This window comes from Arvicola amphibius, chromosome 5 (genome assembly GCF_903992535.2).
Source record: "Arvicola amphibius chromosome 5, mArvAmp1.2, whole genome shotgun sequence".
In the NCBI taxonomy this organism is placed as follows: Eukaryota; Metazoa; Chordata; class Mammalia; order Rodentia; family Cricetidae; genus Arvicola; species Arvicola amphibius.
In genome coordinates this window covers 118,975,810-118,993,611 of record NC_052051.1, presented here as the reverse complement: position 1 = coordinate 118,993,611, position 17,802 = coordinate 118,975,810, and the positions used below count along the sequence as shown (strand labels likewise).

At 38.1% G+C, this 17,802-nt stretch overlaps 1 protein-coding gene across 2 annotated transcripts in view; it reads right to left on the bottom strand.

Moving 5' to 3' along the window:
• Rbm27 (RNA binding motif protein 27) overlaps positions 1–17,802 on the bottom strand; it is a 63,974-nt gene that overhangs the window by 10,519 nt on the left and 35,653 nt on the right. Inside the window, exons 9-15 of one of the 2 annotated variants that reach the window (XM_038331064.1) lie at positions 12,142–12,306; positions 8,286–8,435; positions 5,446–5,590; positions 4,802–4,955; positions 3,385–3,681; positions 1,688–1,828; positions 101–220 (exon numbers count right to left, since the gene is read on the bottom strand). In XM_038331064.1, the coding sequence (XP_038186992.1) occupies positions 101–220; positions 1,688–1,828; positions 3,385–3,681; positions 4,802–4,955; positions 5,446–5,590; positions 8,286–8,435; positions 12,142–12,306 (1,172 nt within the window). The remainder of the gene's footprint in view (positions 1–100; positions 221–1,687; positions 1,829–3,384; positions 3,682–4,801; positions 4,956–5,445; positions 5,591–8,285; positions 8,436–12,141; positions 12,307–17,802) is intronic. The other variant, XM_038331065.1, reaches the window with a different exon arrangement.

Genomic DNA, 17,802 nt, shown 5'->3' with positions numbered 1-17,802 from the left:
GCACAGTACGTCACAGCTATAGCTCTACAGCAACACGAATGCAAAGGTATTATAATGCACAGGCACTAAAGAACTAACAGGCAAGAATGGAGGCCCTTACCTGTTTCTTCTTAAGAACTTCTTGAACATCATGAGATTTAGACCCTGAACAAAGTTTTGAAGGTGTCTTTAAGTTTGAGGAGCTGTAAATTGGTTTTGTATGGCCTGGAGTAGAAAATACCTTAAAAAAAAAGAAAAAAGAAAGGATGTTGTTTTTATTATTTATTATGTATACAGTATTCTGCCTGCATGTACACCTGCAGGCCAGAAGAGGACATCAGATCTCATTACAGATGGTTGAGAGCCACCATGGGGTTGTTGGGAATTGAACTCAGGACCTTTGGAAGAGCCATCTCTCCAGCCCTATATATAGTATTAAAATTCATTTTGCTCAGTTTACTATGCCCTAAAATACATTTCATGGTGTACACTTCATGGTACATTAAAAAAAAAGTATTCCTCATTTCTTTGTAAAGTTAAATGCATTTTACTATATGGATATATGACATTTTAGGAAACCAGTCCCTTGTTGATAGACATTTGGGGATTTTCAGAATTATAAAAAGCATACAATTAGTAGTAGTACATACATGTGTACTTACATTCTTAAAAAGATTATATTACATATATAATTTTTGCCTAACATTGCCAAATTTCATTTCATGAGGGTTGAATTATCTAGTATTTCCATCAGCATTTAAGTCTCAAGTCTACTTGGAATTATGTAATTTTTAAAGACAGAACATAATTTTATTTTTTCCATATGGCTATCCACTTATACTAATAGGATTTATCAAAACACCCTTTAGCAATGAAGTCTATTTTAGGCTTTCTGTTCTGTTTTACTGGTCTATTAATTCCTGTGCTACCATCAATCTGTTTTAGTAACAAACCTTATAGTATTTTTTTTTAACTATTCTCTATCACTTTTCTTTTTCAGAGTTCCTCTGGCTATCTATAATAACCACTATACTAGAGTTATTGCACAGATATATTCCAAAAGGAAAAGTAAGATATTCAACACTTGATTTTCACAGAATTACCTTCACTGATTTAAGATTTTAATTTTAATTATTTATTTTTAATTAATGTGTTGCATGTTTCTGTGTGTGAGCCTGTGCATGTGCATGCAGTGCCCACAGAGCCAGAAGAGGGTGTCAGTTCCTGGGAGCAAGTTATAATTATCAGCTGCTAAGGGTGGGTGCTAGGACCAAAACTCAAGTCACCTTTAAGAGTCATCTCCCTAGTCCTCACTAGGTTCTTAATTATATCTAAAAGGAAAAATGAGAGCCACATGTGGTAGTGCATGTCTTTACTATCAGCATTTGGGAGCCTGAAGCAGCAGGACCATGAACTTCTAGAAGTCAGCCTGGGTACAGATCTCAAAAAATGGGTGGTGGTAATGGGGGTGGGAGGAGACTAATAAGGATAACTACCTAACAAGCAGCTAAAAGTTAAAATTCTCTAATTTTTAGATAGCTCTAAATTAACCAGCTAATTACTAACTGAGCTATGGAAATTGGAAGTACACTTAGATCAAATGTCATGCTTCTCCTGTTGAGAAAGAGACTATACCTCTTAATGGTAATGAATTTTTATGCCATTGAATGAAAGACTAAATAGACATGGAAGTCACAGGAATGCATACCGGGCAATCATCTCCAGAACCACCAGACTGATTGAGCAAGTGAGGTGTATCACTCTGGTTAGTACTTGCATGTCCAAGACGGTGTTTAACAGGAACTTTGTTAAGAACATAGGCACCAGAGGTCTGTGGTTTGCCCATCATCTGCAAGTACAAAATAAACATTTATGTGATATAAGTTTAAAAACACACCCAAGAATGATTCAAACTTAAGATAAAAGCTAAAGTTGAAATGAGGGAATGCTTTATCTGTAAGATTGTACATTTTTAGGAATTATGAATATACAGATGGTCTTATTATCCATATTGTTTCGGATATCTAACACAGGTCATAACAACTGAGAAGAACTCAATAGTATAGCATGTGTTGAGTGTGCACAAGTCCCTTGATTCAATCCTTAACTCCAAAAATACATATTTTACAGTAACACACACACAAACTGTTGGTAACTAAAAAAAAAATCTTCTCTCCAGTATACAATGTTTCAAAAACAGGCTTTTGTTTTGTTTTTATTTTTCGAGACAGGGTTTCTCTGTGGCTTTGGAGTGTGTCCTGGAACTAGCTCTTGTAGACCAGGCTCACCTTAAACTCACAGAGAACTGCCTGCCTCTGACTCCAAGTGCTGGGATAAAAGGCGTGCGCCACTACTGCCTGGCGAAGATAGGTTTTTAACAGTATAAACAGTGAAATAAAAAGATAATCTTTGGCTACATTCTTACACCATTCATCCAACATCTCGGACAAGTATTCACATTTGGGTCTGAATACCAAACAGAACATAAACAAAAATATACGGTTTAGATGCTAAGGAGCAGGCTGAGACTATATACTGTAAGGAATATACACACGTGTATATTTTTTCAATGTTATGAAATAGGAATTTGCTGTGTAGCATAGGCTGGCCTCAAACTCAACAGCCTTCTGCCTCAGATGCCTGCTTGCTTTTATTTTTTCAACAAATGCATTTACCCTAACGATGGTAACCTAGATGAAAATTATTACTATCAATACCTGAATGGCTCTAATTCACAAAACAGCTCAAGATTCAAAATTTAGTGGTAGATGTTACATGTGCCTTGCTGTAGATTCTTCTTAAGCATCAGATTTCAAAAGCTCCTATCTAGAGACCGATTCTGTTCTACAGGCAAAGCTAAACAAGTTACACCTATTACAGAGCAGCTCTCTCAGCTTTAGGACACTGCAAAGTTTTCTGAAGCAGATTCCTGGGCATTTCCTGGAGGAATTGATTCAGAAGATGAGACAGCTGGGTAAAAGCTCAATTAGAGTTTAGATCCCCACAGCCACATAAAAGCCACCTATAATCCCGGTACTTAGGAAGAAGAAACAGAGGATCCTCGGGAAGCTGGTCAGAATTGGCAATCACACGACCCAGTGAGTCCCTGCCTCAGTAATAAAGTGGAGAGGATTGACAAAGACATACGTGTCAAGTTTGGGCCTATGTCCACCCACATTACGCACCCACCCATGCCCACACCAAATAATTACTAAGTTAATAAAAGTAAGGATGGGTGAGATCTAAGAATCTGCACTTCTATAATAATGAGGTCTCAGAAAACCAGATGATGGTAGTTTATACATTAAACCACGAACAACTCTAATGTGAAAGGTGTCAGGGCTGTGAGTTGGAAAATACTGTCTGGGAAGTGAGACTAGAGTGCTAATTAGTAAATATGATTACCTTCTGGATACCTCCGTGGACTGATGCGGGGGAAGACTGGGTTACCATCACCTGCTGCGGATGAAGATGCTGTGGTAGGCTATGGTGCTGCTGTGAAAGGTGACTCAGGGTGTGCTGCTGTTGCAGGAGGAGCTGTGCTGGGGACTGGAGTGCTGGTTGCTCATTGTTCTCTCTATGCCACAGGACTCGAATGAACCGATTGTTCAGCACTGCTTCTGTGCTTGAAATGGCTTTTCTGGCCTCCTCATTGGTAAGGTATTGGATGAGTGCTGCTTCTGGATCACCCTTAAAAGCAACCTTTAAAGAAAATAATGGGAACAACTTAAACTTGGATAGTAGTTAAATATGTGTGGTCCAGTACTATGAACTAAATTATGTGCCTCCAGATCCATATGAAGAAACCCTAGCCCTCAACAGAGAATAGGATGAGGGACAGATTCAGATTACATGGAGTACTGCATTTGTGACCAGAAGTATTTAGTTAAGGTAGCCTTATGAGAAGAGGAAGGGGTCTCCATGGCTCCTTTCCTTCCTCCTCCTCTCCTTCTATGCTATATGAAGACAGGGAGAAACCAGGTGTCTACAAGCTAAGAAGGCATCCCTCTGAAGCAAATAAGTACTAATAGCATTAGATCCCTAGAGTTACACGCAGTTGTGAGCCACCCAATTGGGACGCTGGAAACCAAACTCAGGTCCTCTGGAAGAGCAGTCCACGCTCTTTAATTGTCAAACTGTCTCTCATACAATAAAACAAATTTCTATTGTTTGTTTATTAAGGCTCTGGTATTCAACTTAAGTGTCTGAGAAAACTGTTTTACATAGCCACCCAGTTCTTTTTCTAAATGCCATAAAGAATGACAGAGAACTTTTAAGAGAAAAAGGACACAAATTTAAGGACATGAAATTTTAAACTAACATGTAAGTATACTCAATTAAATCATCACTTCTAATCACAAATTTATAAAGTCAAACTTCTAAAAAATTATACTATCACTACAATTGATCTGATCTTGGATAATATGTCAAAAATCACAGCTTCTTAGATAATAACATTATAATGGGAGGGAATGGTTCATTTGTTCAGACCAAGACCTCTGGACAACAACAACAACAACAACAACAATAAAAACAACAGCAACTAGTTCAGTTTTCTGGAAGGAGCTACAGAAAAGAATCAAATGAATTCTCAAGAACAAATTCAACTAAATAATTCCATTATATACACATGCACTGGATATATATATATATATATATATATATATATATATATATATATATAAAATAGAATACACTGATATATAATAAAACACATCACTTTGCAAAGATGTCAGAATTACCACTGACTCTAATCAAGAACTGCTGGTAATACTTTCCAAGACAGCACACATGCATTCTGTAACTGATAAAGCCAATTTACCTGGATATTAACTATGGTTCCAAATTTGCTGAAGTGTTCGTTGAGCTTGGTAATGTTGTTCAATTCCTGGGGGATTTTTTTCACTTCTAATTTTGTGTTTGTATACTGATTCTTCCGCAAGAACCCTGGTTTACTTTGATTGTTGTTCCCTTGCCTGAAACAAGCATTAATAAATCTTGGTTAATTCTCCCACCTTCCTCTCCCTCCCACCCCCGCCCTTGGCTTTTTTGACACAGGGTTTCTCTGTATAGCTCTGGCTATTCAGAACTCGCTATATACACCAGGCTGGCCACGAAACCTGAGATTTGCCTGCTTCTGCCTTTCAAGTGCTAGGACTAAAGATGAGTACCACCGGGCTGGAGAGATGGCTCAGTGGTTAAGAGCATTGCCTGCTCTTCCAAAGGTCCTGAGTTCAATTCCCAGCAACCACATGGTGGCTCACAACCATCTGTAATGAGGTCTGGTGTCCCCTCTGGCCTGCAGGCAGAATACTGTATACATAATAAATAAATAAATATTAAAAAAAAAAAAAAGATGAGTACCACCATTCCCAGCAAAGGTTAATGATAATTTTAACTACTTAATTAACAAATGGAACAATACAAGCATCAATTACATATTTCAAATAAGCCAAACCATCTTACTTTCCCAGCCAAGGCTTCTTTGTAAGCGGTCCTTCCAAACCACTAATAGCTCTCTTTCGACTCTCTGGTTCCAGGACTACTCTGGTAATGTTGCTATTAATTGAAACAGGAACTGGTGGTTCAGTCTGGATGACAATATTAGCAGCTGTTGAAAACAAAAATTTACATTACTATATTTTGGGGAAACATCAAATGACTGGGTTAGTCTACAACTAAAAAGCCCTGGGGATGGCATTCATTTACTACCATTTTCTATTTTTGTTTTGTTTGAAGAAAAAGATCACTGATCTCCTACATCAGTTTTCCAAGGGATGGTTTTAGGGGCATGCTCAACTGTGTCTAGTTTACCACTTCGTTCTTAGAAATATCTATCAGCAAAAAAACCTACAAATGCCTCTACTCTTTACATTCAAAAATTAAAATGCAAGCTTAAAACCTCAAAGGCAATCCAGTGTGATGATTAACTCAAGCAGAGACCATCAATGAATGAAAAAAGTTATTGGAAAAAGCAAGACATTTATTTTATATATGCTACCATAATTTTACTTATTTTTTTTATAATATAAATATATAATAATTACTGTCTTTGACAAGGGATCAAATAGTACTAGAGATGTTATCTACCTTCTGTCATTATCCAACAAGATGTTCACATCATAAAGAATCATGATTTTCTTTCTTTCTTGGTTTTTTGAGACAGGGTTTCTCAGTAGTTATGGAGCCAGTCCTGGAACTCACTCTGTAGACCAGGCTGGCCTCAAACTCACAGAGATCCACCTGCCTCTGCCTCCTGAGTGGCATGTGCCACCACCACCTGGTATGATTTTTTTTAAGTATTTATTTATTATGTATACAATATTCTGTCTGTGTGTATGCCTGCCGGCCAGAAGAGGACACCAGACCCCATTACAGATGGTTGTGAGCCACCATGTGGTTGCTGGGAATTGAACTCAGGACCTTTGGAAGAGCAGGCAATGCCCTTAACCTCTGAGCCATCTCTCCAGTCCCCCGTATGATTTTTTATATGAAATATTACCATATTATTTTGTTTTCTTTTTTGTTTAATGATTTATTTTTATTTTATGTGTGCTGGTGTTTTGCCGACATGTATGTCTGTGTGAAGGTGCCAGATACCCTAGAGAGTTGTGGGCTGCCATGTGGGTGCTAGGAATTGAATCCAGGTCCTCTGGAAGAGCAGCCAGTGTTTTTAACCTTTGAGTCATCTCTACAACGCGTTTTTGTTGTTTTGAGATTAGGTCTTATTCTGTAGCCCAGTCTGGCCTGGAATTCAAGTAATTCTCTGCCTCTGCCTGCTCGGCACACACTAGGATTATAGACACCATGCCCAGTCATGTGTTTATATAGGACCCTATTTTACTCTTAGATATAAGTTAACATTTTAGCGAGGAAGGGAAAGAACCCACATTATAAGTATATGCTTCTATTTAATCTTAGCTTGATTTGTGTGGCACCTTGAGAAAGGGTCTGACTTTGTAGCCCTGTTTGGCACATAATTTACTATGTAACTAGGCTGGCCTACAACTCACAGAGATCTATCTGTCTCTGCCTCCTGAGTGTTGGAATTAAAAGTGTGTACCACCACAACTGTCATGGCTTGACTTTTTAAAGGTTTATATCTTAAAAACTTTGAAGCAGGTCCTGATAGATATAATTTTAGGGGTTTTGTTTTTAGACAGGGTCTATGTGGCCCAGGCTGGCTTTGAACCTGCTATGTAGGTAAAGATAATCTTCAGCCCTGGTCCTCCTGCCTCCACACAGATAAAAAATATGTGCCACTGGGCCTGAATATATAGCTGTAATCTTAAGAAGTAAATTGATAAATGCTAATTTACTTACAGTGTTTAGGCTTGTAACATTAATGGTTTGAAGCTACACCTCTCAAAATAGAAAATAAACCTTTGAGGGAAAGGGACCAGTCATATCACCTGCTTGCATGTAAACTCCCACTGTGCCTAGCACACAGTTAAAATGGTTTGAAGTCCGATCTAAAAAAGCAACTAAAAAGTATTACTATTTTCTGTGTCTAAAAAAAATATATTCGGACTGAAGAAATGGCTCAGTGGTTAAGAGCACTGGCTGCTCTTCCAGAGGTCCTCAGTTCAATTCCCAATAACTACATGATGGTTCACAATCATCTGCAATGAGACCTGGTGCTCTCTTCTGCCCTGCAGGCATATGTGCTGACAGAACAGTGCATACATGAGGGCCTGCTTGCTGGGGTTTCTGTCTTGCCCGGTTCCCACAGTTGTTAGGTCTCAAAGAATCACACAGAAGGTCTACATAATTTATAAAACTGATTGGCCCATTAGCTCAGGCTTCTTATTAACTCTTATAACTTATAAGCCCATTATTCTAGTATATGTTAGCCAGATGGCTTGGTACCTTTTTCAGTGGGGCAGGTCACATCTTCCTTCTTCGGTGTCTGGACAGGACTGCGGAGGAATGGGCTTCCTCCTTCCCAGAATTCTCCTGTTCTCATTGCCCTGCCTCTACTTCCTGTCTGGTTGTCCCACCTATACTTCCTGCCTGGCTACTGGCCAATCAGCAATCAGCATTTATTTAAAACATAATTGACAGAATACAGAACTGCCCCGCACCATATATACATACATATATACATACATATACATATACACATATATGTTCTAACTATACCATTAAAATTTAGAAGTGAAATTGTTATAAAACTATTGAAATGATTACAAAGCATCTTTAAAAAGTATAAGGAGTCTGATTTCCTCAAGTGAGACCAGAAACACAAAGGTATTAGCTACACTGATAAACTGATGCATAATGTGTATCACCGGAGGCATTCTTACCTCTTGGATTTGCATCCATATCTCCAGATGTAAGGCCAATCAGGTTGGGACGCTGTGTCTGTGCTCTTGAAAAGAACTGTCTATACTGTGATCTGCCAGAACTGGTGATACTAGGAGCTTCAGGGTTATAACCATCAGGTTCATATGTATCTGAAAAAAAAAAAAAAAACACTTTTATTATCAGAGAATGCTCGAATTATTCCCTTGTTACTAAAAATAGTTGTCTAAGTTATGTGTTCTTCAAAAAATACAATTCCATCATCCACATACGCTTTTCTTTGAAAGTTCTATCAGACACTCCTTTTAGGAGTACAAGTAAACAGTACTACTAGTACAAGCATGCAGACATTCAAATGCAAACAGTGTTTATTCTCAATCCATTCAGCAATGTCTACCCTGTATACTAATCACTTAATCTAATAACAATACATATTTTCATCACCAATTTTCACATACATGAACACATTATTTAGATTGTTGAGTTGTGTCTCAATTTCTAGATATTTCTGTAATCAACACAAAATATTTTTTTTAGATAAAGAAATAGTAACTGGTTTCCTATCCAAAGCGTATTTCAAATAAAAAGGCTAGGTATTTATAATTATCTTAATACCACCCTATTATTCACCAATGTATTTTTTTATATTTCTCATACCTTTTCTGAAACAAAAAAAAGAAACACTCTGAAAATTCTAACTCCACGTAACTATTTTATTAGTGTTAAAAGCAATTCTGAAAGGAATGACAGAAACCCCAAATGGCACATAACCTCTTCAGATTCTACATCAAATCAGAGTAAAACAGACTGAAGACACTGTTTTTCATGGTTATGATTCAGAAACTCTTGTGTTTCTTCCCTTTTTTTCCATAATGGAAAATGTATTTAATGATTCACATAAAGTTCAAGCTACAAGATCAATCTCATTCAGATCTTTACTAATGGTTGCCACTTACATGGTACAGAATGTAGGCTCACAAATGATCTACTTGCTGGAAAGATAGCTCAGTGGTTAAGAGAACCTTTTGCTACTTTTGCAGAAGACCCAAACTGGGTTCTCAGCACCTACACTGTTCACAACCACTGGTGAACAAACCCATGTCCACAGGATCCAACACCCTCTTCTGGATGGGGTGGGCACCTGTACTCACATACATACACCCACACCCAGACTTACACACACAGTTAAAAAATAATAAAATAAGTGAGGTGTGGAAGCATCGACTTTAATATCTGCACTTGGGAGGCAGGCACAAGTGGATCTTTCTGAGTTTGAAGCCAGCCTGATCGACATGGCTAAGTTCCAAAACAGCAAGACTGATATAGTGAGACTGTCTCAAATAAAATAAAATAAATTCTTTTTTTTTTTTTTTGGTTTTTCGAGACAGGGTTTCTCTGCGGCTTTGGAGCCTGTCCTGGATCTAGCTCTTGTAGACCAGGCTGGTCTCGAACTCACAGAGATCCGCCTGCCTCTGCCTCCCGAGTGCTGGGATTAAAGGCGTGCGCCACCACCGCCCGGCATAAAATAAATTCTTAAAAACAAACAATCCCCCCTAGAAATTTCCAGATTTCTAAAAGTATGAATCTTCAGCCACTGTCTAAATAAGTTAAATCTCTCTCACCCTCTTAGAGCAAAGCTTGCCCTGAGTACTGTATTTCCCCCAACTTCCGCTTCCATGAGCATATTATCCCTGCACAAAACACCAACTTCAAGTTTAGAACAATTAAATGACACTGAGGAATAACCAATTGAGACATAGGCCACCAGAATTAAAACTGCTGGTCAATACTTCTTCACGTCCACATATTCCCTCACTTTCTTTCCTTCCACTTTTTAAGACAGTTCATGGCGTGGTATAGAGCGTCAATAGATTAAATATTGATTCTCTGTAACAAAATGATAATTTTGAAAATTAGTCACCACTGAGGTCTATAGTTCCTCCTCAGAATAGAATGGCTAAGGAAAGTTAATAAATTATTGTAATAATGATGTTCCTATTACAGGATTTACACTCATTCTCAATGCGTCTATTCAGCCTAAAGTTTCCTAAAGATGACCTAATAAAACCAAGCTCTCTCTGTCACAGCTCCTGCTCTGAGTCCTTCCCTTTTTTTCCCCATGTACACACATGAGTGTGAAGACAGAGGTTAATGGTCGGTGTTTTCCTCAATCCCTCACCATCTTATTTCCTAAGATAAAGTCTCTCATTGATATTCAACCACAGTGGCTGGCCAACAAACCCCAGGAAGTTCTCTCAACTCAGCCTCTAGTGCCAGAATGATAGGCATATGTCATCATGCCCAGTTTTTTATGTGGGTGCTGGAGATTCAAATTTAGTTCTTCACAAATTTGGGGGCAAGGATTATGCTGAATAATCCATGCCCTTAATTTTTTTGTTCATTTAAGTCAACTAGACAGAATTATTACTTATCAAGAGAAATATGTGCTTTAATGGAGTATAGCTTAAAAGCAGGTCCTATCTATTAAATTTAAGTATGTTAAATATCTGAGTAATAGTTTGAGGACGATATGTAAAATAACAAATTACACAGATTCCACAGTTATGCTGTCCTGGCTAGTTTTATGTCAACAAGCTAGAGGTATCTGAAAGGAGAGAATTTCAATTGAGAAAATGCCTCCTTAAGATCCAGCTGTAAGGCATTTTTTAAATTAGTGATTGACGGATAGGGCTCAGACCATTATGGATAGCACTACTATCCTTGGGTTGGTGGTCCTGGCTTCTATAAGCAAGCAGGTTGAGCAAGCCATGAGGAGCAAACCAGTAAGCAGCGCTCCTCCATGACCTTTACATCAGCTCCTGCCTCCAGGTTCCTGCCCTCACTTCCTTTGACGATGAACTGTGATGTGGAAGTATAAGCCAAATAAACCCTTTCCTCCCCAAGTTTCTTGGATCCTGGTGTTTCATCACAGCAATGGTAACCCTACCTAAGACACATGCCAACTCTAAAAATTAACAAAATAAACACTACTTCAACATTTAAGCAAATCAACAAAGTATGGTCCAAAGTTTTCAATTATTGTCTAGTATGAACAGAAACTCTCCCACAGTTGAGGCTACATAAATGTTTGAAATTTACACAATCAAATGACATACCTAGTTCTATGACCACTGTGTACACAGAACCCCAATACACATGTAATGGTTCTACAGTCAGATCAGGCATGGTAGCACACAACTGCAAACCTAGAACAGCTGATTCCATGTTCAAGGCTAACTTGGGCTATATAGTAACCCTCTTGTTTTTAAAAAGCCCTTTAGTTCTGAACTAACTAAAGGAAAAGTGAGAATCTAAAGGCAAAGTGAGGAAATCCAATTTAAATAGAGAGACTAACAAGATACCAACAAAGTATAGCACAGATCTTCAAAACACATATCAATAAGGCGAAATAATTTTCAAAAATATTATAGTCATCATGCTCAATCTATCCAAATGGAGAAGGGAAAAACTATGTTTACCCACGAGCAGCAAGAAACCGAACTTTAGTTTTATTTCAAAGAAAAATTACCCTAGTTTTTCTTGTAATATACAAGTAATTAACTAGAAAATACTCAAGCAGATATCATCTTCCTATCTACCTTAAGGAAGATGTGACTGTTACCAAGGCACTGAATGTAAATATACAGGACAACAGAGATGACAGACACACACAGAGGGCCTAATCATCAACAACCACTAGGGACAAACCACAGAAGCAGAGAAACAGAGAACACTCTACCCAAGACCTTAAAGGGAACTTCAGACAGGTCAAAGTCTCAGGTCATCTGATATGTTAGGCTGACCAGTTTCAGGTATAAAAGATCAGTGAGGTGGATGGCCATCTGAAGCAAAGCTTACCTGGGACCAGAGGGGTGGGGCTGGAGACTGAGGTATGATACCCAATGGAGGATCCCATGAGGTTTCGAGGTGGCACCAAACGAGCTGCCAACAGAGGAGGCGGTGTCCCCAACTGAAGTCGCTCAGATGCAGCAGCACCATGTTCACGAGAATACATGGGCTGTCCTACAGAGGAAAGAATAGGAGGGCAGCTGGGATTGAAAGTCACAAGCTTGCTTTTCTGAGGCAGTGATGTATTTCCTGAGACTGTGAGCCAAGAACAGAGAAATTACAACAAGAACAGTAGTGAGAAAGACATTATTGAGATTCTAACTCAAGAAAGCACAGACATGCAACTGGCTCAGATGCCTCAAGGTACAAAGAAGCTAGCACTGTGCAATCTGCCTTTTAGAATATTCTCTTTTTCTCTCTCCTCTCTCTCTCTTGAAAGAGGTTTGCTTGCCTCAAAGTCACTATATAGCTGAGGCTAACATTGAACTCCTGATTCTATTGCCTCCATAGCCCAAGTTCTGGAAATGCAGGTATACAACACCATACCTGGCTTTCTATTCTTTTGAATCATAAATGGAGTAAATGTACGCTATTTTATCTAAAGATGAACAATGAACCAATCAAGTTACAGAAAGGCACCCTGAGCTATATAGTTCACAAAGAATGTGATATTAATGAGCTATGCAGATATAAAGGTTGTCATGCACATGCCCCTCTAATCACAAAAATGGCAACTCTGCACAAAATATACTCCCATATATAAAAGCAGGAAAAGAATAGTAAGAAATACAAAACAAACTACCATACCCATAACCTCACAAAGAATAAGTGTTCACTAGAAGAAATTCAAAAGGTAGTGAAAATTTGTTAATCACCAGAATGGGTGATAAGAAAAAAAATGAAGAAAATGCAAACAGACCAAATATAGATATAGTAAATGACTTTGGATTTTAGGTGCCATGTTTCAAAATAAAGTACATGGAGGGACACAAACACACATGCATGCACACACATATATATACATATGCAGACATAAATTCTATACAACAGGATTGGAAAAATCCAAAGTATCACAGAGTAAAACCTTCCTTTAGTTTCTATTTAGTATCATTCCCTGACAGCAACATATGAAACATAAATTTGTAGGATTTAGTTAATATTTTATACCACAAAGTCAGACATTCACTGTAACATAAGACATAATGAAGCAAGGTTAGAAGATTTTTTTTTTTTTTTTTTTGGTTTTTCGAGACAGGGTTTCCCTGTAGTTTCTAGAGCCTGTCCTGGAACTAGCTCTTGTAGACCAGGCTGGCCTTGAACTCAGAGATCCGCCTGCCTCTGCCTCCCGAGTGCTGGGATTAAAGGCATGCGCCACCACCACCCGGCACAAGGTTAGAAGATTTTTAATATGTGATTAAAGTCTTTACAAGTTGTACAGTTCCTTTAGATTTTCAACACAAGCAGGTAAGACAGACCCCAACGCAATCACTTGATTTCATAGTAGAAAGACGCTAACATCTCCCATCTTCTCTGTCCACAGGCAAGGAGAAAAGGAGATGACAAACCTCACTGTAAGGCCAATGATGGAACTACATACTGAACACCAGTCCTTTCAAGATTTGTTTTAAAAGAATGAATCACTACATTGCAACAGCAATTCAATATATCCTCAATCATCTGAAAATAGTCCTAATCACATCCTACAGCAGAATTCTCTGTGACAAATAATCAAGAGGCACAATGCTCAAGAGAAAACAAAAGAAATGTAATGCCAATCTGTATGATGGCTTTAAATGTATGATTCAGTACAAATTGACCTAGTATATGTAACTAGTAACTAGACTAAAGGGCAAGCTTGCACAATCTCTACTGTTAAAATCACAGAAAACATGCAATTCAAACATTACGAAAGGAGGCTGTGAGTTGGTTAGATGCATGTCTGGTGTCTATGGAAGCCAGAAGACGGTGTGCATACTCTGGAGTCATGGACAGTTGTGAGCTGCCATGTGGGTGCTCAAAGAATATCAGTGTTCTTAATCAAGAAGTCATCTCTCCAGCCCCTCAAATTTCCCAGTACACAAACATTAAAATCAACTAAATTGAAAAATCTATTACTAAAAATTATTATATTCTCCAATTTTCATGTATATGTTTTATGTTTACGCATTCCTGTGAATATTTGTGTGTGCATTGTGTGTGTTGTGGGACAACCTTGGGTGTCAGTCCTTACTTTTCACCTTGTTTATTAGTACAGAGTCTTATGCTATGCTCCAGCTGTTCAAGAGTCTAGTGAATTGCCTCTCTTCTTACTGCAGGAGCATACGCTGCTTGAACTGTGCTACCACATCTGGCTTTACCTGTTCAGGTAGTCTGAACTCCAGTTTTCACAGTTGTACATAGAGTACTTTATTCATTTGAGCCACGTCCCCAGGCAACTCCAATTTTCAGCTTTTTCATACGTGATTCCCACTGTAAACAAATGTACTAATAATGATTCGATCACAGGATTTATCACAGCTATTTATTTGTGTGTGTGTGTGTTTGTGTGTGTGTGTGTGTATGTGCAAATGTGTATTGCTTAACATACACTGGCTTTCTCTTCCTGTTCTATGTATGGGTCTTGAGAATCTAAGTCACCAGGCTTGGAGATAGGCACTTCACCTTTACCCATTGAGCCATCTCATTTGGTCCCTAAAATTGTGTTTTAAATGCTTGGATGCTTATCAGACACCATGCACTGTAGATAAGCATTCTACCAAATGAGCTACATCCCCATCCTGCCTCTTCTTTTTGAGCCAGGGTCTTTCACTGAACCTGTAATGAGGTCCAGGAATATGGCCATCCATCTCCTCCCTGCAGCACCAGAGTTCCAGGCACTCACTCCTATGCTGACTCAGACATGGTACCAGGGACCCAAACCCTCAGGCTTCTACAATACTTACTTCACCAAACTGTCTCCCCTGTTCCTCCCTATATATTAAAGAATCAAATTTATAGGCTTTTAGGAAAGGAACAAATTTTACAAAGTTGCTTTAATGACACAATCGTGACTATATATATGGTTTTTTGAGACAGAGTTTCTCTGTATAGCTTTGGTGCCTGTCCTGGAACTGGCTCTTGTAAACCAGGCTGGCCTCAAACTCACAGAGATCCGCCTGCCTCTGCCTCCACCTCCCAAGTCCTGGGATTAAAGGCATGCACCACCACTGCCCGGCTCAATATTAACATTTTATTTGCCAACAAATCAATTCTCTTTATAAACACCGATACAACATCTAAGATTATAAAGTAGTAAACCAGAAATATCAATGCGAAATTATCACATTTACTAGTTTTGTAAGAAAAATGGTTAATTATTAAAAGGATTGCTTCTATTCTTAGATTTTTATCTTTTGTGTATTAAATTTTGGGGGATGTGTTTTGTTTTGTTTGAGACATGGTTTCTCTGGGTAGTCCTGCTGTCTTGAAACTCAGAGAACCACCTTCCTGTCTCCTGAGTGCTGGGATTAAAAAAGGAGTGCAACATCACCACCTGGCTTAAAGTGTATTTTTAAGATTATAATGAAACTAGATATTTTCCTATGCAGTCCTCTATTCTGACAAAGAAGCTGACAATTGTATTTGTCCTAATAGTCTTAGGACTGCAAAAAAATGTTTGGAATTTTGTTCTAAAATATTATACTCTTTCTTTTAAAGACATGAGTGAAGTCATCTGAAATCTGTTACCTTATACATCTTCACTCCCTAGCATCTACGACGATGCCTGGCACATGTAAGCACTGAATATTTATGAATTAATGAATATTAATTAAGATAGGTCACTGGGATTAGAGGCAACTGCTAAATTTTTAAAAATTAATGGCACCTGAGTACGGTGTTTTAATTCCAGAACTTAGGAGGCAGGAGCAAGTAGATCTCTGAGTTCAAGAACAGTTTGGTCTACATAGTGAGTTCCAGAAGAGCCAGGTATATGTAGAAAAACCCTGTCTCAGTAACACCAAGCAGAGTATTTACTGTGTATGTCATAATGTACAATTTGGTATAACAACAAATGAATAACTGCCAAACTTTTTTTACTATGACTCAATACTAAATTTAACAATATAAAAATATGTCATAGACTGCAATAAATTTAGGTTTTCATATTTATAAGTACAAAAGTCACTTTTAAGTGTTAAGAGATGACTACTAGAAATGCTAAAGAGTTAACCGGCACATGGATAAAAGATACAGGGCCCTTTGCTATACTGCACATACCTGAGGTCGTTCTAATAGTCTCTTCATTTTTATGTTTATTTGATATTTCCCATAAGTAAAAACACTGATAACAACAACAAAACAAAGCTGTATTGTTAAGAGGTTAAAAATCAGGAGACCATGAGAAAAATTAGAAGACCAGAAGAAAATGTCAGATAAATTTCTGATTTATATTCATAAATGGAAAAAATCAAACAGACCTATATTTAAGTACACACTACTGTGAAACAAATGCTTGCATGTTAAGTAAAAATGCAAAACAGGAGATGAACATTTCTCAACTACTTAGACTTGAACCTTGAAGCAGAAGAGAAAGCACATATGCATCAGGAAAGAAGAAAGGGCAAGTTGAATCACAGCAGGAACACGGTCACTATTCAAGCTGGCAAACAATGGAAAAAGATCAGGGAAGAAGTAAATCAGGAGCATTAACTAGCCAACGAAGAGTTCTCATGACGAAGCCTGAGGGGTATTCACTCAACATTATACTATACCTTGGTGAAGGGGCCTAAACAAGCATAATGGTGTTCAAGGATCCAAATGTGCAGCAAGCCAAATGTGAATAAAAGGAGTGGTTCTGGTGGAAATATAGTGAAGGAAAAACTTCAAAGGAAAAAGGATCTTGATCAACTAGGTTTTTTAAAAAGCAAAGCAAGGTTGGGGCTTCCTTGCATGCTAGAGACCCATGTTCAAGCCTACTATTATTTATGAGGGGTGGGGTAGCAATGTGTCAGTCATACGACAATGTCAACATGAGTGGCTGGATATTGCACCCAATGACAAAGACAAGAGTAAAGGCCGAGATTTAAGTGTAGGCTTTATTCTGAGAGGTTGAAATCTGACAAGAAAATAGTAACTACATAGAATATAATTAATCCTTTACAGGTTACTAGATGCCAATGACATGTTAGATGCCTTACAGGAATATAAATTCATTTTTCTTCAGAAGAAGAAATGAAGTAACATTAGTTTCACTTTGGAAAAGGAAACTGAAGTACAAAAGTGAATTAACTTGGCCTACATAAAGAAGGGAGACGATGAGAGAAAAAGAGAGAAGCACCAGGATCTTAAACTAGGCCCAACTACTTTACGTGCTTGCCTCTGCAACATGGAAGAAATGAGGAGACGTTTCCAAGGTAAAGCAAATTTATAAGCATGGATATACAAAAAAACAAACATACCATCACTTCTATAAAGGAAAGCTCATAATCTGACAACGTAAAACAATCACTTTTTTGATTGCTTTTGGTTTTTTTGAGACAGTGGCTCAAGTCGCCCATGGCAGCCTCATACTTGCTATGTGACTGAGATTGGTCATGAACTCTTGATCCTCCTGCCTCTACCTCCCAAGTGCTGGGATTTATAGTACTCCATCATACCTGGCTTAATTAACTTTTAAAATATATTTCTAAA